Below are 26966 nucleotides of genomic sequence, written 5' to 3' on the forward strand. Positions count from 1 at the left end.
ATTTTTGGATTTACGTTCTTTCGAATTTTTGGATTTTCTTTCTTATTTTTGTATTTCCCATTTTACGAATTTTCGAATTTACGAATTGCGATCATAACTAATGATCCAAGAAACAAAAAAAAAAACAACGAATGAAAAGAAAACTAACACATTTTTTTTTTGGCAGTGCACATGTCTACCCTGAACCTGGAAGTGCTCATAGCTGATTACTTCTGGGTTCATGTAACACAGGGGAGATCAGCCAATGGATGTTGTCCGCTCTCCCTTCTGACACCCGCTATGGAAGTCCTGGTCACCCAGCAGGGGCATGCAAAGAGAAAAGAGTACAGGCGCCTCTGAGTGTAGACTAAACAAATTTAATCAAGACGCAGTTAAGTAACACTCACATGTTAGAAGCATAAAACAGGCACATCTATGAGCTCAATGTCCGGTGTTTATGGAAAGTCGGGCTGGCTCTGGAGCTGTCACCACCACTGGCATGGCTGTCTCCCCCCAGCTAGATGATTGTGAGATAAGAGAGCCTGGAGCAAGGGCTGGGACACACACTGGATCACAGCACTGAGCGCCATAACGTCACCGGCGCACTTGACGCGTTTCGGAGCAACCCATATATGTAAGCCCGGTACATAGGGCAGGGGAAGGGCCAGGTGGAGGGGAACGCACGTTCTTGCAGTGCAGAAGTGATTAACTAGCTGGAGACCCACAAAAATCACTGTAAAAAGTTTAATTCATGGCCTCCATAGGGGCGAGGAGTTTGTTTATATTGCAGTGCTGCCACCAACATAAAAGTTACAGCAGCAAAAATTGTTAAAAGCCCATTTTCACCCTCTGCTAAAGTGTATGTAAAGCTAAAATGTTTTTCTTTTAAATAGAGTGGAAAAATTATTAGGACTCATTTGATGACTTGATGAATGTTGTTTGAAAGTGCTTCAAAACTGAATTTGCTTTTAGGTCTCATATACGCTTGAGGTCAATAAACAACTGTTTTACAGGCGTTTGACTTTTTTTCTGCCTCTAAACACCTCTCCATGTTAGCTTATACATACCTGACAACATTTTGAGATGGGAATGAGGCACACCTACTAGCAAATGTATGTAGGCATAGGACACGCCCCCCTGCCACACCCCCTCCACTGCTTGCCGACCAACCGCCGTCATTTTACTGCGGCAGGTCGGCAGGATCCCACAAACTATCGTAGCTATACGTCAGCTTGTGCGATCAGGATAGCGGGCGCACAGCGGGAGTGCCGATGCTCCCAGCCGATGTTTGCAATGACCGGCAGCCACGAGCGATCGCGAGCATCAGAGACAGAACAGGGACAAGTGTGTGTAAACAAACACTTCCCTGTTCTGTTCTGAGAGGAGTGACAGATCGTGTGTTCCTATTAGCTAGGAACCACGATCCATCACTTCCTCTAATCAGTCCCCTCCCCCTACAGTTAGAAACATGAAGCATGGAACACAATTAACCTCTTGAACGCCCCCTAGTGTTAACCCCTTCCCTGCCAGTGACATTTTTACAGTAATCAATTTTTATAGCACTGATCGCTGTATAAATGCCAATGGTCCCAAAAATGTGTCAAAAGTGTTGGCCATAGTGCCAAAGTCCCGATAAAGATTGCAGGTCACCGGCATTACTAGTAAAAAAAAAATAATAATAAAAATGCTGTAAATCTATCCCCTATTTTGTAGACACTATAATATTTGCACAAACCAATCAATATACGCTTATTGCATTTTTTATTACCAAAAATATGTAGAAGAATGCATATTGACCCACACTGAGAAAAAATGTGGTTTTAAAAAAAAAAAAAAAAAAGGGGGATATTTATTCTAGCAAAAAGTAGAAAATATTGTGTTTTTTTCAAAATTGTTGCTTTTTTTTGTTTATAGCAAAAAAAAAAAAAAAAAACGCAAAGGCGATCAAATACCACCAAAAGAAAGCTCTATTTGTGGGAAACAAAGGACGTAAATTTTGTTTGGGTGCAATATCGCACACCCGTGCAGTTGTCAGTTAAAGAGAAAAAGAGGCTTTCGCCATGTCAAAAAATCAATGTAGTGGAATATGTAGAGCAAAAGAATAATTGTTTTGATTTGTCAGTTAAAGCGACGCAGTGCCGTATCGCAAAAAATGGCCTGGTCATTCAGCAGCCAAATCTTCCGGGGCTGAAGTGGTTAAAGGAGAATTAACCAAAAAAAAAGGTTGAATAAATCCACAAGGACTTTTTTTTTACCACTGCTATTCCTTTATATTGGCTTTTAAAATTTACAAATGCAGCAATTTAGAAATCGATTGAAAGGTTTAGCGCTGGGAAACACTTTTTGAAAGATAAAAAGTTAATTTTATACTAATATATAATATACAACTATATAAATCAGACCAAAATGAGGTACAAATGAGGGGGAAAGAGGGACAGAGGGACATTGCTCCAAATCAAGGACAATCCTTCCAAATCAGGGACAGTTGGGAGCTATGGCTTATGTGTCCGTGCACACATAGGTTATTACGGGCAGAGGCAGAACCAAAAAAACATCACTCGTGCTCAAGTGAGAAGTGTTTTGTCAGAAATAAGTGCCAAAAATGCACCTAAACACATGTAAACTTGTCTAAATGCACCTAAGTGCTTGAGTGTTCTTTTATTTCAGTGGCCAGAATAAATTAATAAACAAACCACCAAAGAAAATAAAAGGGAGACAATACAGTTATAATGCACTAACATACTAGAGGATTAGGAGGGCCCTGCTCAGAAGAGCTTACACTTGAAAAGTATTCCACTTTTATTTAATTTGGGTAAATAAGATATTTTTTTTCTCTTTTTTTATCAACAGCCTGTTCTGGATTGTTTGGCATGCGTGACACTAATACTCATACCCTGTCAGGAGAATATGAACAGGTGATGGTTCAATAACAGTGGCAGGTTTTATTGTGCTGCTGATTGTATAGAACACAGGACATTCCCAGGAACCTATTACCGTATATACTCGAGTATAGGCCGACCCGAATATAAGCCGAGGCCCCCAATTTACCCCCAAAAAACTGGGAAACTTGTTGGCTCGTGTATAAGCCGAGGGTGAGACATGCCTGTCCATCCCTGTGTGTCCGTCCATCCCTGTGTGTCCATCCATCCCTGTGTGTGTGTCCGTCCATCCCTGTGTGTGTGTCCATCCATCCCTGTGTGTGTGTCCATCCATCCCTGTGTGTGTGTCCATCCATCCCTGTGTGTGTGTCCGTCCATCCCTGTGTGTGTGTCCATCCATCCATCCCTGTGTGTGTGTCCATCCATCCATCCCTGTGTGTGTGTCCATCCATCCATCCCTGTGTGTGTGTCCATCCATCCATCCCTGTGTGTGTGTCCATCCATCCATCCCTGTGTGTGTGTCCATCCATCCATCCCTGTGTGTGTGTCCATCCATCCCTGTGTGTGTGTCCGTGCAGCCTTGTGTGTCCAGCCTACCTGTGTCCCGAGCCTCCGTCCCGTGCCTCCGTCGTCCCGTGCCTCCGTCCCGTGCCTCCGTCCCGTGCCGAGCCTCCGTCCTTCTGCCATGCCAGGATCGCCGCTCTTCGTCGGCGCCTTGGCGGCCATTCCTCTGTTCAAAAGCCGCGCCTCCGTCTGTGATAGGCGGAACACTCAATTTCCCAGCAGTCTGTGTTCCGCCTATCACGGACATCCTCTCATCCTCGTCCGTAGTATGAGGATGAGCGGATGTCCGTGATAGGCGGACCACTGACTGCTGGGAAATTAAGTGTTCCGCCTATCACAGACGGAGGCGCGGCTTTTGAATAGTAGAATGTCCGCCGTCTGTCTGCTCGACGCGCTGATCGGGCAGGCACACGGCGATGACTCGAGTATAAGCCGAGGGGGGCACTTTCAGCCTCAAAAAAGAGGCTGAAAATCTCGGCTTATACTCGAGTATATACGGTAGTTTGGATAGAACATTCATTCTAGATCGACATCTACGTGTGCTGGGAAAGCCCACAAAATCGCATGCTTTCCCAACACACAGGGAAATGCACTGCACTTGAGTAGGGGTGCCACTAATTGTCAATGGCACCTCCCATTCAACTGCAAACAAACATCCTAAACTGAATGGTGCTGCAGCAGAATGTGGTTCTATGGAACATGTTTTTAGAAAAGAGCCGGGGACTTATTTTCCGTGTTTTTCACATGTAGGGGAATGCATTAAAATAAATGGGCTGCCCTATTATGCGCAAGGGCACGCAGAGAGGCACCCACGCAAGCAGTAGTGCCAGCCAAGCCCATTCACACCACCCTGCGTTGAGCTGTGATGTGTAGCGGGTAGACAGGGCAATTTGCTTTGTGTGCCGTGTGTTCAGTTCACACCACTGAAGTGAAAACAAGTAGGATGTTCTTTTTTACTATACTGTTTTTGGCGCACTACAACACTGTGTACAGCGGTGCATAAACAGGAATGATATGTCAGTTTGTGACATTTCAAAAAGCTGCAAAATAAAAAAAAAGAAAAAGTTGAATAGTGTGATGCATTGTAATAAGCACATCACTCTGTTCCCTTCCCAGCACACACCAGGTACCTCTTCTGGTATGAGGTAACGTTGACATTTTAGATGGCCAAGCTAAGCATAATATGAAGCATAAGCATACCGTAATATGAATACAGATTCTTATCTTTTATTATATTTAGCACCTTTAAAAATTTAAAATGAGTTATATTAGAAAAAATATAAAACCTATTAAGGTTTATAAGGTTTTATATTTCTTCTGAATGTGATACCACGTGTTTATCCTAAATCTCATCTGACTACTATGTTTATATGCAATATCTTTTTTCAAAAGTCAAAACCATTGAAAGGGGACTGCATAGCCTAAACATCTTTAATGGACATGCAGACAATTAAAAATGAATGGAAATTAATGTAAAAAAAAAAAAAACTGAAATTCTAACACTTTAATAAAGGGGGGGGGGGACAGATTCTCGCCAATGGCGCTGGAGACCCTAGGTACGCCTCTGACACACACACAGCAGGTCTCTGCCCCGGCCCCTGGCTACCGTGTCACTGGGTTTGATTGACAGCAGTCTATCCAATGAGGATCCGAGGCAGCAGCTGGAGCTGCTGGGCTCGTTCTCAATGCTGGAACGATCGGGTTCAGGTAAGTAAAAGGGGGGCTCTGGGGGGCTGCTGCACCACAGAAGGTTTTTTACCTTAATGCATAGAATGTATTAAGGTGAAAAACCTTGAGACTTTACAACCCCTTTCAGTGCATTTTTTTTTAAGCTGCTTTTCTCCTGCTGGGAGGAAATGATTTACAAAAGCCTTGGTGTGCATGAAGCCTGAAGATTTGAAATGAGTGGATTTGGAATGAATGCAATTTCCCAAACAAAAACCACATTCACTGTTAGAAATTTGTTCGGAAAAAAAAATTACCATCCCACTCCTTTGAGTCTCTGAGTTATTGAATTTATTTTTCCAAAAATATGTAGCACAATACATTTTGGCCTTAATTTTTTGAAGAAATTCGATTTTTTAAATTTTGTATTGGAAATGTTTTGTAGCAGAAAGTAAAAAACAGTTTTTTTTTTTCAAAATTGTCGGTCTTTTTTGTGATCAAATACCACCAAAAAAAGAACCCATGGGATTTTTAATCCCCCGGGAAGACTGGAGGGGCTCAGTGCCTCCTGATTTGAATGGGTCTACCTGGGAGTTGGTTGCCCCAGGGGTGCTCTTAGTATCACTTGGGTGTGGGAAGCAAACTGAACACATGGCCATGGCACTTATGGGTTTTCTGCACTGTGCCCCCTAGGGCTAGGCCTTTTGGCTAAGTCTGGGGGCAATTTTTGTTACCAGGCCTCAGGACCTAACCTATAAAATAGCGCGGACGCTTATTTATTTTTTCTTCACGTCTGTCACTGCAATTTTGTCTGTGCTTCTTTTTCTCACTAGGATAGAAGGTGTAGACCCTCGGTGTAGACCCTCGGGCCTACCCTGAAGTCTTGGGGGAGAATTTGTGACCCTGAACCAATGGGGTCTCTCTTCGTGGGAGCCCCTCATCTAGTACTCATTGGTTGGCTTCGACTGACCATGATACGATAGGTGGTGATCTAGGGTCAGTAATAATATCAAAACTTTTAATCTACAGTTGTGCTTAGAGGTTCTCACTTATCCAGGTCATTGTATAGCTGGTAATATTTTTACACATTCAGCTGGACTTGTTTTGAGATGTTATACATATCAGCACTCTTTTAAGAACGTTACTCAGTTCAAATATGAGTCGAGAACACGTCCTGGCATTTATAACCACACAGATAACCATAATCCATTTATCATGGTGAAGTAATTTGGTGCAATTAACTATTATTTGAGGGTGGTTACGGATTCACTCTATCTATTGCTCCTATGTATTACCTTGTCTAATCCCCTAGTTAGCTAGTCTATTAAAACTCTGATCGCATGTTACTGTTGATATCACAGCAATACAAGGTTAGATATGAGACCAAGCACACTGCTTAATAAAACAAGGTCTTATTTATTTCCCAAGAAAATAGGAAAACGCTAATATAATATAATACTAAGGAAAGATATTACAAACATATACCAACAGAACACATAATATCAGAATATCAAATATACTTGTCACAATACTTTCCTCAAATCTTTGTATCATCAAACTGGGCTCAGATGGCAAAGAGGGAGCCATGCGGCTCAGAGAACCACCAGCAAAAAAGGAACGAATTTCCTCCTGTGTGCCCTTTTTACACATTCATCCAGACCCATTCGTAACCACCCCCACTAGCCTCATGTCCAATGGGCTATTGCCAGGAGGTAGTACTTTTAATATCTTATATTACTGTCCGTCCTGCTGTATTGGTCTCTAGGGGCAGCATTGTCCATGTATCATGTCTCTGTATCCTAGGTCAATCTTCAATCTTAACTGGCCCTTTGATCTTCTGTAGCAGGACATTCATTAATCATCTTATCAGCTATGGCCCCTTTCAAGTTTGTGCTATAGCAACAGACGGTCCGGAGCCAAGAGCTGTTCAAAGACATTCCAGACCGCCCCAGGAAAGCAAATGCTTGGCTGTATCAACCAGAAAGAAAGCCATGGAACTGCAAGTATCAGCATGGCTGATCTTTGGAAATAGGAAACAGATATGTAGAAACTCCAGAAATATGACATTAGACCATGCTGCCTTCCAACACATAGTGTCATGAAAGGTGTCAAGGCTTGATTGTCCCAGACATGACTGGAAGTTGTAAAACCACCCTATTATAATTACATAATCCAATCCCCAATGTGGGTGTTAATTGTCTGAGTCACCGGTCGAAGGTGTGAATTTTTGTCAGATCGCAGTGATTAAGGTATTAAACCTGCAATATATGTGGGTGGTAATCTGTGGTAGTGGGGAGTGCAAGGACCAGTACACTTAAAAAAGAAATATAAAATTTGAATTTGAATCAAATGTCTCTCTCTCCCTTACCATTCAGAGAAGCTGACGAATTTGATGGTGTTTGTGGTTAATATTTGTGTTTTATTGAGAGTCAAACACTCAATTATGCAAAAATGTGCACTATTATTCAGAAATTCTGAATGTGTAGCAATCACTCCTTAGGGAACTGCTGGAAATAATTGAGTTCTCCTACCTGTAAGAGAGGGGCCAGATATTTGGTACCCAAAGTGGAGAAAATTCACATGGAGGTCAAGGAATGCAGCACAATATATTAACTCAATGTTCCAAAAAGGTGGCAACAAAGTGTGGCAACAAAGTCACCCGAGAGGCAGAAGAAAGCTTCAGGATGGAGAATGGGGAATAAGTAATTTACCAGCCCCTTCCTTTTTTGATGGAACACAGTGAGTGATCAGTATCAATCACTCACTGTGTCCATTCATAACTGAAGAATAGCACAGAGCACTTCCCATTCATGCATTGTCTAGGGCAGCTGAGGCTGCAGAGAAAGGAACTGGGGAATATCTGTCCTCAGTCCCTTTCTCTGTCTTAAAAATGAGGAATCAGGGGTCTGATATTTCACCAAAACCCCCCAATGGTGTTCCAAAAAAATGTAAAAAAATAAAATAAAATAATATAAAAAAATAATATTGAACAAAATAATAAATTCATAAAATTGTAAAAAATCATAATAAAAAAAATAAAAAACTACTGACACTGTCCAATGCCTTACTGACAAAAATCTCTGCTCTGTTGACACCATCCCCTGCCTTACTGACACTGTCCTCTGCCCTACTGACACTGTCCACTGCCCTATTAACTGACACCATCCAGCGCATAGAGGCGATTCAGTTCGCATTGTGCGCTATACAAGTATTTCATTCATTCATTCATTCATTCATTCATTGCCCTACTGGCACCATCCTCTGCCCTACTGATTCCGTTCACTGTCCTACTGACACCATCCACTGTCCTACTGACACCACCCATTGCCCTACTGACACCGTCCACTGTCCTAATTAAACAAATGGAACATAAAAAATGAATAATAAATAATAATAAAAACTTTTTATTATTATTTATTTTGTTCCATTTGTTTAGATTCATTTTTTATTTCGGATAAATTTGTATTCGTTATGTTCACTAACAGCCAAATTTGAAAGGAAACTATTTACGATATAATGAATTGCGACCATAAGGAATGACCTGAAAAACAAAAGAAAGTAGTCTAGTCCCTAGTCTGATCCTACACCGCTCCCGGCTTGTCCTCTCGTTATAGTCTGCAGAGTTTTCTGCGTCTGAAAAAGAATTTGGCATTTTTTCTCAGATCAGGTTACATAATTATTAATAAAAACATCTTTGCCATTCTGGAGCTTCCCTCCAACCACTTTGCATATTATTTTATATATACTGTGATTCTGTACTTGCCAAGTATGCTGCAAAAATCTCCCTCCACTGAGTCTGGCTGCAACCATTTTAAATGTGGGCAGCTGAAGCTGCCGCCTGTTCACTTCCTGGATTTATACAGACACACAGAGGCACACCTCCAGCTCTGCAGCTCTCATTAACCCTCTTATGACTCACCCTCTTATGACTCACGCCTGTTCACTTCCTGGATTTATACAGACACACAGAGGCACACCTCCAGCTCTGCAGCTCTCATTAACCCTCTTATGACTCACCCCCCCCCTCCCTTCCTTACAAACTCTCACAAGAGTGAGAGAGCGAGCTGTGCATGAGGTCATAAGCCTAGGCTAATGACCAGACAAGAAACAGGAAGTGGGCTGTATAAGGTATTTACTGGCAGAAAAAAAATGTTTTATTATCCATATTAAAACAACAAGGGCAGAAGATTTAATACATGGAAAGATGAAAAAATGACTGAAGGTTCGCTTTAATATTGATGAGATTTTCTTTCTCTTCTCAATTTATGGCTGCAAAGCTGTCAGATAAAATTATATATAATTTTTTTTATTCATTTTTTTGCTAAAATAATCAGTGATGTTGTAAAAACAGGATGTGGAAAGAAAGCAGAAATTTCAGCTTTCATAAAATATTGAGCACTCTGCATGATGAGATATGTGAAACCTGGAATAAATTTATGCCAGGTCCATAGCTGACGGTGTCTATGAAAAAAGATATATTATTTTGGACATGTCTAGTCTTGTAATTCTATATGTTTAAAAGTGACAGTTATGGCTTTACAGATGGTATTCATTAAAGAAGGTAAAGACAGACAAGCCAAGAAACTGTTGAGAGTATGTAAAAGTTTATAAAAAATATAAGGTATAAATGCTATCTATACTGTAATATTTCCTGATTAAGGCACAACTTTAAGAAAGAACGTTACATTTTGTATAATAAGGTCTAATGCCCTGTACACACGGTTGGACTTTCCAACGGAAAAAGTGCAATCAGATTGAGTTGTCGGAAATTCCATCTGGCTTTTTCCTCGAAATTTCCGACACACAAAGTTTGAGATCTGGATATAAAATTTTCCGACAACAAAATGCGATTGTTTAAATTCCAATCGTGTGTAGACAATTCCGACGCACAAAGTGCCAGGCATGCTCAGAATAAATTTAGACAAAAGTTATTGGCTACTGGCCTCTTTATAGTCCCGTCGTACATGTTGTACATTACCGCGTTCTTAATGTATGGATTTTCCGACAACTTTGTGCCACAGTGTGTGTGCAAGACAAGTTTGGGCCAAAATCCGTCGGAAAAAGTCAGGCGGATCTTGTTGTCGGAATGTCCGATCGTGTGTACAGGGCATTAGAGATGGTATTCATCAAACAAAACAATATATGGTATGAATGATACCTCTACAGTAGAGCTGCATGATTTTGTCTAAAATGAGAATCACAATTTTTTTTCCTTAGAATAAAGATCACGATTCTCGTGGCGTAACATCATCTTTCACATTATACAAAACAATTGGGCTAATTTTTTTTTTTTTTTTAATCTATTAAAGTGTATTTTTTCCCAAAAAATTGCGTTTGAAAGATCGATGTGCAAATACAGTGTGGCATAAAATATTGCAACAACCGCTCTCCAACAGAGTGTGTGGCGAGGAGTGCCGATCAACGGCATCTCCTCGCAGATGAGACCTGGGCAGGTAATTGGGGCACTGATCATCAGTGCCCTGATTACAGGAAAGCCCATGCAGTGCCGGCGGTGCCATCAATCAGTGCCCATAAGTGATTCCAGTCAATGCCTCCCATCAGTTCCTGCTCATCAGTACTGCCCATCCATGCCCATCAGCGCCACCCATCAGTACTGTCTATCCGTGTTGCCTATCAGTACCCACCAGTGCTGGTCATCAGTGCCCACCAGTATGACCTATCAGTGCCCACCAACGCCACCTATTAGTGCTCACCAGAGCCTCATATCAGTGCCACCTAATCAGTGCCCATAAGTGCCACCTTATCAGTGCCCATCAGTGAAGGTGAAAAATTACTTATTTACAAAATGTACGGATTTTTTTTCAAAATTGTAGTTGTTTTTTTTTGTAAAAAAAAAAAAAACCCAGCACTGATTAAATACCACCAAAAGAAAGTTCTATTTGTGTGAAGAAAATGATAGAAAAAATAAATTTGTGTACAGTGTTGCATGACCGCACAATTGTCATTCAACGTGCGACATCGCTGAAAGCTAAAAAGTGGCCTAGGCAGGAAGGGGGTGAAAGTGCCCGGTATTGAAGGGGTTAAACCCAGACTAGGATTAACTCTCATTACATGCTATATAACAGAGTGTTCATACTCACAAATCTATTAAAGAGGAAGTAAACCCTACCTGGATGTCCTCCATCCTGGAAATGAGGTGGGCTCTCTGACTTGCTGCAGCTTCTAATGAGAAGCTCACAGTATGCAGCAGTGGCGACCGCTCTTAGGGGCACAGGGGCGCTTCCCCCTTAGTCCATGTGCCTGGCCCCTAATCTACATGCAGGGTTCCCAACGCATGGATTTCAATTTTTTTTTTTTTGAAGCACACGATTAGAGCCTGAGACTCTAATTGGCTTCAAAAAAAGGGTCGGCTCGGGCACAGAGCAATGTGCCTTGAGCCTACCCAGTTGTGTGGCATCAGGAAGCGGGTCCCAAGACCCGATTGGCCAGGGAGTCTTAGGACATCCTGGCCAATTGGGTCTCAGGACCCACTTCCTGTTTGGCTGGGAGGAGAAGCAGTGGTCCGGCTCATCCCTTGGCAAACTGCAGTAGTTGGAGGGGTGGAGGGGCAGCTTCCAGGAGCCCTATCCTGGATCCAGCACCTCCTAAGCTAAGGACATGGATGTTTGGGGGGGGGGGGCTAGTGTGAGTGAGGGGGCAGCGCAGCTTCCAGAAGCCTGCACCACCTCTGATCACATCCCACTGTCCAATCGCTGCCTTACTGTCAGTCACCCGCATTTGTGCGAGTGAGGGGGGCAGGGGGAAGCCCACCCCCCCCCCAATACTGAGCACCAGCCGCCACTGGTGTGCAGTGAAATCAGAGCGAGCCAGGAGAGGAACCGGTACAACCGTGCAAGACTGAAGGGGGAGGCCAGAGTTCAGCTTTCAGAAATCAGCTGATCAGTGTCTGTATGTCACAAGGCCGGGATAAAATTGATTTGCGTTTTCACGGCCATTCTAATTGGCAAATGAGTCGCCTGAAATTAAATGGCTAATTTGCTGCCGCTGAGAAGCATATGTTGTAAAATGTCGTTGATGATGACATTTGACAGTCAGCATCATCTCCATTAATTGGTTTACTCTGAAGAATGGCATCTTCCTGTGTTCAGCGACTGGCCTAAAGTTCGCCCCCGACCACAAATCCCGCAGGGAGTTGTCGCCGCAAGGTATAATTAGTCTGGTGCGCTAATTAACAGTTTGAAATGAATTGATTGGATGCTTTGATGAAAGCAGCTTCTCAGATAAAATGTATATTATGGTTATCAAATATTGACATTGCTACATTGTATGAATTTTAACCAGGATAATAGGAAGGGCATTAACTTTCTCATGACCAGAGGCAATTGATGTGTCGATGGCAGAGACGTATTGAGCAGAGCTGGTTAACTTGACAATAATTCTAGGACTAATTTAAAAAATATATATATATATATTTTAATTATATCTAAACACAGGAAAAAATAAATAAATAAATATAAATATAATATATATATATATATATATATATATATATATATATATATATATATATATATATATATATATATATACACAGTGGGGATGGAAAGTATTCAGACCCCCTTACATTTTTCACTCTTTGTTATATTGCATCCATTTGCTAAAATTATTTAAGTTAATTTTTTTCCTCATTAATGTAAAAAGTTCTATCTTGGTCTCATCAGACCAGAGAATCTTATTTCTCACCATCTTTGAGTCCTTCAGGTGTTTTTTTTTAGCAAACTCCATACGGGCTTTCATGTGTCTTGCACTGAGGAGAGGCTTCCGTCAGGCCACTCTGCTATAAAGCCCCGACGGGTGGAGGGCTGCAGTGATGGTTGACTTTCTACAACTTTCTTCCATCTCTCGACTGCATCTCTGGAGCTCAGCCACAGTGATCTTTGGGTTCTTCTTTACCTCTCTTACCAAAGCTCTTCTCCCCCGATAGCTCAGTTTGGCCAGACGGCCAGCTCTAGGAAGGGTTCTGGTCGTCCCAAACGTCTTCCATTTAAGGATTATGGAGGTCACTGTGCTCTTAGGAACCTTAAGTGCAGCAGAATTTTTTTGTAACCTTGGCCAGATCTGTGCCTTGCCACAATTCTGTCTCTGAGCTCTTCAGGCAGTTCCTTTGACCTCATGATTCTCATTTGCTCTGACATGCACTGTGAGCTGTAAGGTCTTATCTAGACAGGTGTGTGGCTTTCCTAATCAAGTCCAATCAGTATAATCAAACACAGCTGGACTCAAATGAAGGTGAAAGAAATGGACAGCACCTGAATTAAATGCATGAGTGTCACAGCAAAGGGTCTGAATACTTAGGACCATGTGATATTTCAGTTTTTCTTTTTTAATAAATCTGCAAAAATTACAACAATTCTGTGTTTTTCTGTAAATATGGGGTGCTGTGTGTACATTAATGAGGAAAAAAATTAACTTAAATAATTTTAGCAAATGGATGCAATATAACAAAGAGTGAAAAATGTAAATGGGTCTGAATACTTTCCATCCCCACTGTGTATATAGCAACACATCAGTCTTTTTTTCTTCAAGTGAACAAAATACTTCTTAAACCTGACAGAAATCCAGTGTCTTCGTAACATCTCCACAATGAATTGAAATATTAACCAGTTCCAGTCCAAGCCAATTCTCATATTCCTCTCCTACATGTAAAAATCTGCATTTTTATTTGCTAGATAACTACTTAGAACCCTCAAAACATTATATATATATTATTATTATTATTATTTTTTTTAGCAGAAGCCCAAGAGAATAAAATGGCGGTCATTGAAATTTTTAATACCACATATTTTGCTGCACTGCAGTTTTACAAATGCAATAATTAATAAACTTTGATGATTTGAAAAAAACAAAACACAATATGTACACAATGAAAACTCACCCTAACTCTACCTAAAAAGTAGCTGTATCTAAATAGTGTGTGAGCAGAGTGACAGCTGTTTTGTGTGTGTGTGTGCATATATATATGTGTGTGTTTATGTGTGTATATATATATATATATATATATATATATATATATATATATATATATATATACACATACATATGCATATATATATATATATATATATATATAGCACTCTGTGGCCGCTTCGGAGCTGTGTGAACCAGCTCCATAGAGAGCCGGAGACACCTGCATTCAATTCGCATCAGTGTGAATCCAGCCATAATGTTGGTATCTTTGCTTTGGACTGCAGGGGGAAGTTTTGCAATGCTTTGAGTGGCCCTCCTCAGTTTTTTGCATATGTGACAGTGAGTGTTGTCACCCTAGGACAGGAAGTGCGTTTATTGCTGCAACATCTTTTTTTTATGAAGGTGTTCTTCATTTAACAGACTGGCACTGGACCTTTCTAGTTGTTGTTTTACATATAGCAGTTTTTGATTAAATATTTCAACTTTTTCAATCTTAGCGCTGTAATTCTAACATTGTGCCTCTATTTCTGTGCACAGTGAGTGCACAGAGAGAGAAACACAGCGCCATCTGCAGGCTTGAGAAGTTTGTTTGTAAAACAAACCCCCCCAGCCTTCATGGTCATCAACATGACTGGCTGACATGTTAACCATGGGATTGGTCCGTGGGGATGAGTCATTAGGAATAAGTGAAATACAGGCAAAAAATCTGTTGATTTGGGCAAAACGTTTGCTTTTGGTAAAAAGTATTAAAGCGGGAGTCCGCCGGGACTCCGCGTTTTTTTTTTTTTTTAAGTCAGCAGCTACAAATACTGCAGCTGCTGACTTTTAAAATAGTGACATAACAACACCAATAACAAGCAGTGAACCATAGGTGTATGCACCCAATTGTATTAGTGTGCACTCCATAGCTCTAAGCCCTTGTACACACGGTCGGACATTCCGACAACAAAATCCGTCGGAATTTTGTCCGACGGATTTTGTCCGAAATTGGTGTTGCATACACACGGTCGGACAAAGTTGTCAGAAAATCTGATCATTCGTAACGTGATGACTTTATTTAGTTGTTAGAGGACTACGTTCAGGCTAGTAGCCAATAGCTTTGGTCTAGGAATTTGATCTGAGCATGCTTGCCACTTTGTCTGATCGGAATTCTCTACAAACGATCAGACAAAGTCCGATCGGATCATGTGGTTGGACATTCCGACGGAAAAAATCAAATGAAGCCCACACACGGTCGGATTATCTGACAACGTGGTCCGATCCGACATTTTCCGTCGGAATGTCGGACCGTGTGTACAAGGGCTAAAACACATGCATGTGTGTCCGTGTATACAGTATATATGTATACTGTATGTATAAATGTATGAAAACATGGACATTGTCAGTTGGGCAGTAAACAGTGCCAATCGCACACTGTGTTCATTCAGAAAAGGAAGGGGCTGGTAAATTACATATTTGCTGTACCCTTCCCTGCTCTCCATCCTGAAACGATCCTCTACAGCAGCCAGTGGGAGAGGAAAGGAGGGGAACCCAGTAGTGCTGCAGGGGAGGGGGGACCAGGGGAGCACACAGGGGCCTGGGTAGAAGAAATAAGAGGGACAGGAGTGCGGCGGGGGCAGCATATACTTGTACCAATCTCCTGTATTTTCCCCCTGTTGCAGCCGGATGCCGGAAATCATACTTTCAGCTGTTGTCAGAGGAAAATACATAATGGTTCCAAATGCCACCCCCCGCTGCCCCTCATTTCCAGGTTCCGGGGGTTGGCAAGGAAGGATCGCTGTCTACTCATCACCTAACCACGATCAAGGGGTAGATTGTGATCCATAGGTTCTTGACCCTGGATTAGGGTGTGCCCAGGTCTATCCAATGAACCTGTATAGAGCTTTGGGTCTCTGCTCAGGCTTCTATAGCCATGATCAATAGATTCCGCTTTGGGTGCAGGCTGGATAAGGAGTCCGTCCTGACTTTATGCAAGCTTGTTTGTCACACAAGTTGTAGAAGCCTCAGCCCGGCTCCCTTGGCGTGTCTTGCCCCACCAACAGGGCTTTGTCATGGAGAGCAATAACAAACAAATACACATAGAGCAAACATACAAAGAAATACAGGAATGAAATAACTTTCCCTAAATACACCTTAAAAACATACCCTCCAAGGAAAGAAAAAGTTAACTTTATTTGTTTATTTATTGTCAAACAAATTTTGCCTTCAAATATTTTACCTTCAAAATAAAATAAAAAATTCAAAATTGTAATGTGTGACTAGCATTAAAACCACAACAGCAATTAAATATCAATATTTTGCCTTTCAGGTTTTGGCATGACCACCCCAGCCACCATTGCAGGGAAGATTTTCCTTATATTCTATGGCTTGATTGGATGCGCGGCCACCATCTTGTTCTTCAACCTCTTCCTGGAACGTCTGATCACAGTCATCGCCTTCATCATGAAGTCGTTTTATGAGAGGCAACTGAGAAGGAAGGAAGGCATGCCTCCCGAAACGCGTCGGAGCTCTGGTAACTCGGAGGTGGACAGTTTAGCTGGATGGAAACCATCCGTATATTACGTAATGCTTATTTTGTGCATGGCGTCCATTATCATATCTTGCTGTGCCTCAGCCATGTACTCGCTAATCGAAGGATGGGGCTACTTCGACTCTCTTTATTTTTGCTTTGTTGCCTTCAGCACTATCGGATTTGGTGACATGGTCAGTAGTCAAAAAGCCAAATATGAAAACCAAGGACTCTATCGCTGTGGCAATTTCATCTTTATTTTTATGGGGGTTTGCTGTATATATTCCTTATTTAATGTTATTTCGATAGTCATCAAACAGTGTGTCAATTGGATATTAAAGAAACTAGAATGCCGATGTTGCCAAAGATGCCAAAGAAAATTTTTTAGGCCTAAAAGAAACGTGGTCATGCCGCACAATGTTCGAACTAGACGGAACATCTCTATTGAAACAGATGGAGTTTATGAGAGTGAGACAGACGGCAGGAGGATGTCGGGTGAGATGATCTCCATGAAAGACTTCTTGGCGTCCAACAAAGTCTCGTTGGCCATCATGCAGAAGCAACTCTCGGAGACAGCCAACGGTTGCCCGAGGCAAATTGGCACAAGTTCCCGGCACAATGGTTTCTCAGGTGGTGTGGGGGCATTAGCAATTATGAACAATAGACTGGCAGAGACCAGTGTGGACAGGTGAATGCTCTACCTGGAAAGACAATGGAAGAATTGTTCAAGAATTTGTAAAGTTTGACGTCTGAGATTACTTTACCTGTGAATGTTCTGATTTATCCAGGTTATGGTTTACCTAGTAGTAGTTCGTCACATTCAACTCAACTTGCTTTGTAATGTTGATGATGTTTTGCTACTTATCCAAATGCCTTCCTTAGCTTTAATGATAGAAACATACCCCAGTATTTATAGCCACAGGGGGAACTAAGTCAGCTTAAGCCGGCCATAGACCATTCGAATCTTGGCCGGTTCAGCATGGGCCGGTTGAGATCCTAACCATGGATGGTCAACTTGGGTACAACCATCCTGTCAGATTTTGCATGGGATTATTGCCAGTGTCTAGCAATAATCACTGTGTGTTCTCCCGCAGGGATGGCTTCCCCTGCTGGGGGAACGTGAAAGCTCCATCGAAGGGATTCCCCATCAACAATGACTGTGTTAATGGTGGAATCAAGCAATCGTCTTACCTGCAACCAAATGAAAATTGCAGTGTCTATGGCTGGCTTTATTCTATGTTCCTGATGACCAATAAAGCTGATGCAACTGATTGGATAAGTAGTGGAACATCTTCAACATTACAAAGCAAGACCAGTTGATTGTGACTAATTATGAAAAGGTATTTTAGATACAGGGAGACTGATCTATAAATAATAGAGGATGGGAAGGGCAAAGATCCTGAATGTAGCAGCCATCAAGATGTGACCCAGAAATTATTTTTGCTACAGGAAACGCCTCAATTTTTAAATGTTAATTAAATCAAAAAATATATATATTTCAGTTTTGCATGGTAACTAGCAAGTTAACTCATATATATGGGAAGAAAGAGGATAAAACACTGCACCTTGCAAAAAACAACCCAGGTGTCAAAGCGGCTTCAGCCTGACTCCTCCTAGGTCATGGCCTTAACGCATTTTTCCTCACCTACAGGGCTTAGTCATATTGAGGGAGGCATCTGACTGAAGCCATTTTCACTCTCCTTCACACCTGGGCTGTTTTTCGTGGAGTGCGACATTTCATCTTCCTTCTTCCTACATATGCACATAGAGCCGGGATGGGCTCTCTTAAAGCCAGCACCTACACTCAGTGGGAGTCACCAGAGAGCTATAAGATTTTTTTTAGAGCAGTGCCTGAGGTTCTTGAGGTTTGAATCACATGTCAGCTTCTAATATCTCCCAAGTCTCCAGTGGCAAGATCTGAAAATTCCCAGTTCCCTGCAATTCTTTACAACTAACCATCATAACCAGATCACCACACAGCCATATCCCATAGTGTCTCCATGATTAAGGATGAGCAAAACTGACTGTTTACATTTCTCAGAAAATCATAAAATTTCAGCTAAATATTGCCATTTTGTCGAGATGTATTGGAGTCCGAGACAAAAGGGTGGTTTTGGGTTGTTTTTAAGGGTAAAAAATAATATTTTAGGTTCCTCAACTTCCTTTAAAGGTCTGCAGTCTTCATCCACTAGAAAACCAAAACCTTTTATAGACTACTATGGACCAATACACACATATATGTTCAATGTCCTAATGCAACCTGATGCATATAGCCTTTGAACAAGTATTTGTGTATTGGTCCATAGTAGTCCATAAAGCAGAGCTTTGGTTCTAGTAGATAAATGTTTTTAAGGGTGCAGTTGACCTTAGATGCCTCCTGAGTGTCACAGAAGCTACATTTACTTATCCTGGACCTGTTTCTGTGTAAAAAAGAAAAACAGCCCTCGACCTACAGACACCCCAAAAAAACATGCATCTTAATAGTTTTTTACTTCAAGCTAATTTTTCCTAACCATCTCAGCTAAGCTATCAGCAAAATCACACATTTTTGCAGTAGTCACTCTGCTCATCCCACTCAGAAAAGCAAAATAAAATAAAAAAAATAAGTAAGAAAATGGAAGACAATGACACCCATATGTTATTTCTGTAAGGGGTAATAAGGAAATATACTGTAGATAAGTCTTACCAATGGAGTCTAAGCCCTTGTACACACAGTCGGAGATTCCGACAACCAAATCCGTCGGATTTTGTCCGAAACTGTTGCATACACACGGTCGGACAAAGTTGTCGGAAAATCCGACGTGATGGCGTTATTTCGTTACGACGGGACTATGTTCACGCTAGTAGCCAATAGCTTTGGTGTAGGAATTTGATCTGAGCATGCGTGGCACTTTGTCCAATCGGAATTCTCTACACATGATTGGAGTATGTCCGATCGGAGCATTTTGTCGGAAAGTTTTACCAACTAGTTCGAAAACTTGGTCCGTCGGATACTCCGACGGAAACAGTCCGATGTAGACCACACACAGTCGGAATATCCGACAAAATAGTCCGATCGGACACATTCCGTCAGAATCTCCGACCGTGTGTACAAGGGCTTATACTTGTGTTCACCACAACTGAATGTCAGCCTTGGGTGATGTCACCTTTTATTATCCCCAATTCCCATACCTTGGTCTCATTTCATCCAAGGTTTCTCATACAGCTTCAGGTCAAAGAACCAATGTAACTTTCTCCTTTGTTGTTTTTGGCAAATTAAATCTGTAAGTTAGGAAGATATTCAATAAAATTCCTAAATATCGCCTGTTACATGATGAGGTCTCTATTGTACCAGGCAATAAAACAAGCAGTAAAATAAAAACTAGAACTGTCCTCCAGTCATCCTTTTCAACCAGGTCAAGTTGTAAACCTGTGAAGGTTTTCATCTGTCTAGATTAGTCTTTCTCAACCAAGATTCTATGGAACCTTGGGGTTCCTCCAGAGGTTGCTAGGGGTTCCTTGAGCAATCCTGTCCAGTTATCCTTTTCAACCAAGCAAAGTTGTAAACCCCATGAAGGTTCTCACCTGTTTAAATCACCCTTTCTCAGCCAGAGATCCATGGAACCTGGGGGTTCCTCCAGAGGTTGCTAGGGGTTACTTGAACAATCCTGTCCAGTCATCCTTTTCAGCCAAGCCAAGTTATAAAACCCCATGAAGGTTTTCACCTGTTTAGATCACCCATTCTCAACCAGAGATCCATGAAACCCTGGGATTCCTCCAGATTATTTGACGACTTAAAATAAAGTAAACCTACTTATACGCACATGTAAAGATCTAAAATTTAATTTATTAGATAAGTGTTAAAATAACATAGACAAGAATAAAGCAATATCAAACTATGATAATGATCAGAGCATGTTGGCTACAATTCTCACTCTCAACGCGTTTCAAAAAAGTCTATATTTCTTCCTCGGGGTAACGAGAATCCTTTCCATTGTGGACTTTGGGCTGGATGGGGCTCTAAGAAATCTCTTCCCTGGTGATTGTCCCAATCGCTCAGTGGGCTCTTTGTGTTCAGGCTTTTATCTGAAGTGCAGATTGGTCATCATTTCAAGGAAATGTACTATCCAAAGCAATAGCCATATAGAAGAAGTGGGACCTTGAGTCCTGCTGAGGGAGGCACTCCCTAGGTGGCTTTGTCGGTAACTTTTCAGCACAGCAATGATGTTGGCTATATGTTTACCATAATTGCTTGGGTCCCTTACAGATACTCATTTCCCTGAGGAAGAAATACAGTCTGTTTGAAACGTGTTGGGCGTGAAGAGAATTGTATCCAGCATGCTCTAATCATTATCGTGGCCTGATACATTCTTATTCTTATCAATATTATTTTAACATGTTTCTAATACATTACATTTTATATATTTACATATGTGTATTAGCAGAATGCCTGAAAAGCCCCATCTAAACATAGTAAAGTATATTTAAAGATTCAGAAATGTTGGCATTCATAGTTGAGTTGTCACCACTTGGTTATGGTTTATTTTTTAAAGTAAACCTGTGAGCAGCCATATGAATTGGTCACCATAGTCATAGGTGACAACGCTCTGTACATTTCTCCCAACTGTGCTCCTATGTTGGCACCCTCTCACCAACACATTGCACATGGATTGGTCCCCATAGTCATGGGTGACAATGCTCTGTACTTTTTTTCCCCAACTGTGCTTATGTGTTGAAGTAGGCTTATTTCCAGTTATTGACAGTTATTTTCAGTTGAGTCCGATTCAATTTGAAAATAACAAGTCACATTAATAAATCACCGGGACCAGATGGCTTGCACCCGAGGGTACTTAGACAACTCAGTCAACTAATTGCCAGACCATTGTTCCTATTTTTTACTGACAGTCTACTGACTGGAATGGTACTGGCTGTTTGGAGAAAAGCCAATGTAGCACCAATATTTAAAAAGGGCCCAAAATACATCCCTGGGAATTACAGACCAGTTAGCCTAACATCAATAGTATGTAAACTCTTGGAGGGGATGATAAGGGACTATATACAAGATTTTAGTAATGAGAACGGTATCATTAGCAGTAATCAGCATGGATTCATGAAGAATCGTTCTTGCCAAACCAATCTTTTAACCTTCTATGCGGAGGTGAGCTGCAATCTAGATAAAAGAAGGCCTGTAGACATGGTGTATCTGGATTTTGCAAAAGCATTTGACACAGTTCCCCATAAATATTTACTGTACAAAATAAGGTCCCTTGCCATGGACCATAAGATGAGTACATGGATTGAAAACTGGCTACAAGGGCGAGTTCAGAGGGTGGTGATAAATGGGGAGTACTCGGATTGGTCTGGGGTGAGTACAGGGGTCCCCCAGGGTTCTGTGCTGGGACCAATCCTATTTAATTTGTTCATAAATGACCTAGAGGATGGGGTAAATAGTTCCATCTCTGTATTTGCAGACGATACTAAGCTAAGCAGGGCAATAACGTCTCCGCAGGAGGTGGAAACCTTGCAAAAAGATCTGAACAAATTAATGGGGTGGGTAACTACATGGCAAATGAGGTTCAATCTAGAAAAATTTAAAATAATGCATTTGGGTGCAAAAATAGGAATGCCATCTATACACTGGGGGGAGAACCTCTGGGGGAATCTAGGATGGAAAAGGAGAGTCCTCCCTTAAAAGTAGCAACATGTACATAAAGCCGACGGGTTTTGGGGGAAAGGACTCGCCCTTCTTCAGGGCTGTTGCTACGTGCTATTTGATGGGCACAGTGCAATCCTCCCACAGTGTACACACCAAACAGAAATCTTGTAAATAATATACGTTTTTGGAACTATTCCCGTCCAATAGCATGCAGCAACAGCCCTGAAGAAGGGGGAGTCCTTTCCCCTGAAATGTGTTGGTTTGATGTACATGTTGATACTTTTAATATACGCCTATGAACCATACTTTAAAAAATGCATTTCTCTAGACAACCGGCATTCCTTCTTTCCTACCCAAGACTTATATAGTTACATAGTAGGTGAAGTTGAAAAAAGACACAAGTCCAACCTATGTTGTGTGTGATTATTATGGCAGTATTACATTGTATATCCCTGTATGTTGTGGTCGTTCAGGTGCTTATCTAATAGTTTTTTTTTAAACTATCGATGATCTCCGCTGAGACCACCGCCTGTGGAAAGGAACTCCACATACTTGCCGGTCTTACAGTAAAGAACCCTCTACATAGTTTAAGGTCAAACCTCTTTTCTTCTAATTTTAATGAGTGGCCATGTGTCTTATTAAAAACTCCCTTGCGCAGAAAAGTTTTATCCCTATTGTGGGGTCACCGGTATGATATTTATCAATTGAAATCATATCCCCTCTCAAGCGTCTCTTCTCCAGAGAGAATAAGTTCAGTGCTTGCAACCTTTCCTCATAACTAATATCCTCCAGACCCTTTATTAGCTTTGTTGCCCTTCTCTGGACTCTCTCCAGTTCCAGTACATCCTTCCTGAGGACTGGTGCCCAGAACTGGACAGCATACTCCAGGTGAGTCCGGACCAGAGTCTTGTAGAGCGGGAGAATTACTGTTTTATCTCTGGAGTTGATCCCCTTTTTAATGGATGCCAATATTCTGTTTGCTTTGTTAGCAGCAGCTTGGAATTGCATGCCATTGCTGAGCCTATCACCTACTAGGACCCCCAGGTCCTTTTTCATCCTTGATTCCCCCAGAGGTTCTCCCCCCAATGTATCAATTGCATTCAGACTCCTTTTCCAGGAGTTCCTTTCTTCCTACCCTTGAAACAAAGAATTGTGACGATGGAAAAAGACCAATTGAGACTGCCCCATTTTTTATTTTTTTATTGTTGATTTATTTTTTCCTTTTTCCGTCTGAGTATAGATCCCTGGTTACCCCAGGCATGTTTGAATTCACCTACTGTCGACTATAAAAGGTCACAGCTCCATGTTACCCATACCTACTGCAAAAAAGGCTGTGTCACTGCCAGTGTGACATTTTTTGTAATGTAAAAATAAGCACATTTCAGCAATCAGAGTGAGACTCCCCAAGAATGGCATCAGCAACTGGAAACTGGTGGAACTGTGAACTCAGGTTTAATGATAAAAAAAGAAGCAGTTTTGAGGTTAAACCCGCTGTCCAATCCATGATATGCTGTGTGTAGAATGGCCCTTTAATTCATGTACTTACAATGTAACTGAGACTCTTGAGAGTGTTTTTGTAATTCAAAGGCATTGATGTATATCTAAAGCCAAACCATTATGTTGAGTTTTGTATGGAGAATGGTTAGAATCTGTGCCCAGCTTAAGAGATTTCCCTTCATTTTCTGTCCCAGGGACACAGCAGGAAGTGGGAGGAAGATTATGGAATTCCCCAACTTTTTAGTAAATTGTGAGTTCAGTTTCGGCAGCAGCCTCGGAGTGCACTGTGCTAGACCACACTCTATTTAATGCACTTTAATCTCCTTCATTTGTTCCTCTAGCCAGGAGAAACTGTCCACTTGTCCTTACATAGTGCCAGCTCAGTTTACCCCAAAATGTGGGAAGGAAAGCAGAGAGTGAGCTTGTGACAATCATTTCAGGACCACCAGCAAAGGTCTTACCAGGTGAGGGGGCTGTCTCTGGGTCGGGAATCTGCCTATCCTTTTACTAGGGACCAGTGCCATCTGCCAGTAGGGTGTATTTTTCAAAAAATGGATCCATCCAATTATACCAAATGGTCTTAAATAAATAAAAAAAAAAAAAAAAATATCTTATGTTCTTTTAGCTCAGCAATTAAAGTGCAACTCCACTCCAAAATGTGTTATTGCTAGGCTGGCGATAGTATGTAAAATGATTCTATCATATGGGAAGATAGATTGCAAACATTTACTTTCTATGTCTACTGCCATGGGGCAGTCCAATTGGAAATGTATTAAAACCTCTCAAACTCCATCACAAAGTTGTGTAGTTGGACTCTTGGGATACAGCTCATTGCCGGTTGGGCCTTCACGATAAAGTCCAGTGCCAGTTGTTCCTCAGGATACAGTAAGTTGCCAATTGGGCCCTTGGAATACAGTTCCTTGCCAATTGGGCCCTTGGGAAAAATTTCGTTGCCATTTGGACCCTCGGGATACAGTTTGTTGGCAATTGGGTCCCTGGGATAAGGTTTTTTGCCAGTTGGGCCCTCTGTATGAGGTTTGTGCCAGTTGGGCCCTCGGGATACAGTTTGCTGCCAATTGGGCCCTCGGGGAATACAGATTGCTGCCAGTTGGGCCCTCAGGATACAGTTTGGTGCCAGTTGGGCTCTCAGGATACAGTCTGGTGCCAACTTTCCCCTTGGGATAAAGTTTGTTGCCAGTTGAACCTTCGAGATACAGTTCAGTGCCAGTTGATCCCTCGGGATGCAGTTTGTTGCCAATTGGACCCTTGGGATACAGTTTGTTGCCAGTTGGGTCCCCAGATTAAGGGTTTTTGCCAGTTGGACCCTCGGGATACAGTTTGTTGCCAGTTGGGCCCTTGGGATACAGTTTGGTGCCAGTTGGGCCCTCAGGACACAGTATGGTGCCAACTGGACTCTTGAGATAAAGTGTTGGTTACCAGTTGGGCCTTCCAGATACAGTTCAGTACCAGTTGATCCCTCAGCATACAGTTTGTTGCCAGTTGGTCCCTTGGGATACAGTTTGTTGTCAGTTGAGTTCTCAAGATGCAGTTTGTTGCCAGTTGGGCCCTCCGAACACAGTCTGTTGCCAGCTGGACCCTTAGAATAAGGTTTGGTGCCAATTGGGCCCTTGAAATAGTTTGTTCACAGTTCGGCCCTCTGGATATAGTTTGGTGCCAGTTCAACCCTCAGGATACAGTTTGGTGCCATTTAGGCCCTCGGGTTACAGTTTGGTGCCAGTTAGGCCCTCAGGATACAGTTTGGTACCAGTTGTGTTCCTCAAGATACAGTTGGTGCCAGGTGTGCACTCAGGATACATTTTGGTGCCACTTGCAGCCTCAGGATACAGTTTAGTACCAGTTGTGTTCCTCAAGATACTGTTTGGTACCATCAAGCCAAAGGGTTTCCATGGAAAGGGCTCCCCCTTCTTCAGGGCTGTTGTTGCGTGCACAAATGATTAGAAAGTCAAACAAATGTTCTTAAAACAAATATTTTCCCAAATATTTTTAGTAGCCTGCTTTAGCTTAACACAGCAAGAGCCTGGACCGGTTAAGGACCCCTTTGCACCCAAAGCAAAGGTAAGCTACGAGACAGATGTGAATGGTGCTTACAACAATCTATAAAAGCAAACAATAATAGCAAGTTCATCAGAGAGAGAGAGCAATTCCATACACCACCAGCATTTATCCCCCACCAGACAGGGAGGAGGTGGAAACCGGCTGCTGGCCAGTTCTAGCCAAAAGGTGACGCTTGGTCATCACCCATGGCCACCTACGCACCAGGAGGGAGTCCACCGTCATACCTTATACATTATTGATGGCACCAGGTCCTAGAAAATGGAAAGGCTTTAGAGGTGTTCATATATTTGGTCATTTACCCATATTATGGGCACGAGACAGCTACCCTTTAAAACATTGCCTTGTTTACAAAACGTCTTTTCTAGACTCCTTTATCGCCATGACAACACGTCTTCTGTATTCCTCCGCAGCTCATAATTTTTTTATGCAGCAGGTGACAAGTCAGACCTCCAGCAGTTCATAAATAACCCAAGGTGTCGGCGGCTGATTCACAAGGTGCATCCGCCAGGAATGCCTATCGTGATTGTGTCATGCTGACGGTTGTCAGGGATGCGGGTGTAAAGTTGTCGGCCTGTATGCTGTTGCTCTTTTCCACGCCAGATGTGATTTGTAAATTGCAGATTAAACAATGCTATTTTTCTATTGAATTAAAAAATTAATTCAAAAAGCGTCCTGTTTTTTTTTTTTCTTTGTTATGCTATTGTTTTGTGTTCTTTTTTTCTTTTTTCGCCTTCGCCAAGAGAATACTAAATATTTCATTTTGATACAACAGATGTCACCATAACATATGTTCTGAGACTGGGACTGTCCTTGTGTTATAGTCAGGGTTACGAAATAAACCCAGGTGCCGTTGAAGGACATAAATCAAAATAAATAAAACAGCTCGTCCTGAAAACAATGTAACAAGTTTAAATGTATATACACTATATTCCCAAACGTATTGGGACTCCAGCCTTTACACGCACATGAACTTTAATGTCATCCCAGTCTTAGTTTGTAGGGTTCAATATTAAGTTGGCCCACCCTTTGCAGCTATAACAGCTTCACCTCTTCTGGGAAGGCCGTCCACAAGGTTTAGGAGTGTGTCTATGGGAATGTTTGACCATTCTTCCAGAAGAGTATTTGTGAGGTCATGGCACTGATGTTGGATGAGAAGGCCTGGCTTGCAGTCTATGCTCTAAGTCATCCCAAAGGTGTTCTATCAGGTTGAGGTAAGGATTCTGTGCAGGCCAGT

General features: G+C 41.9%; 1 protein-coding gene across 1 annotated transcript in view; it reads left to right on the top strand.

The window, feature by feature from the left end:
* The window catches only part of KCNK13 (potassium two pore domain channel subfamily K member 13), a 171844-nt gene extending 145486 nt beyond the window's left edge, over positions 1-26358 (top strand). Inside the window, exon 2 of the mRNA XM_077463755.1 lies at positions 16324-26358. Coding sequence (XP_077319881.1) covers positions 16324-17216 — 893 coding nt within the window. The 3' untranslated portion in view covers positions 17217-26358. The remainder of the gene's footprint in view (positions 1-16323) is intronic.
* The last annotated feature ends 608 nt before the right edge of the window (positions 26359-26966 follow it).

This window comes from Lithobates pipiens, unplaced genomic scaffold, assembly GCF_037356315.1.
Source record: "Lithobates pipiens isolate NorthernLeopardFrog02 unplaced genomic scaffold, aLitPip1_a1.2 Scaffold_30, whole genome shotgun sequence".
NCBI lineage: Eukaryota > Metazoa > Chordata > Amphibia > Anura > Ranidae > Lithobates > Lithobates pipiens.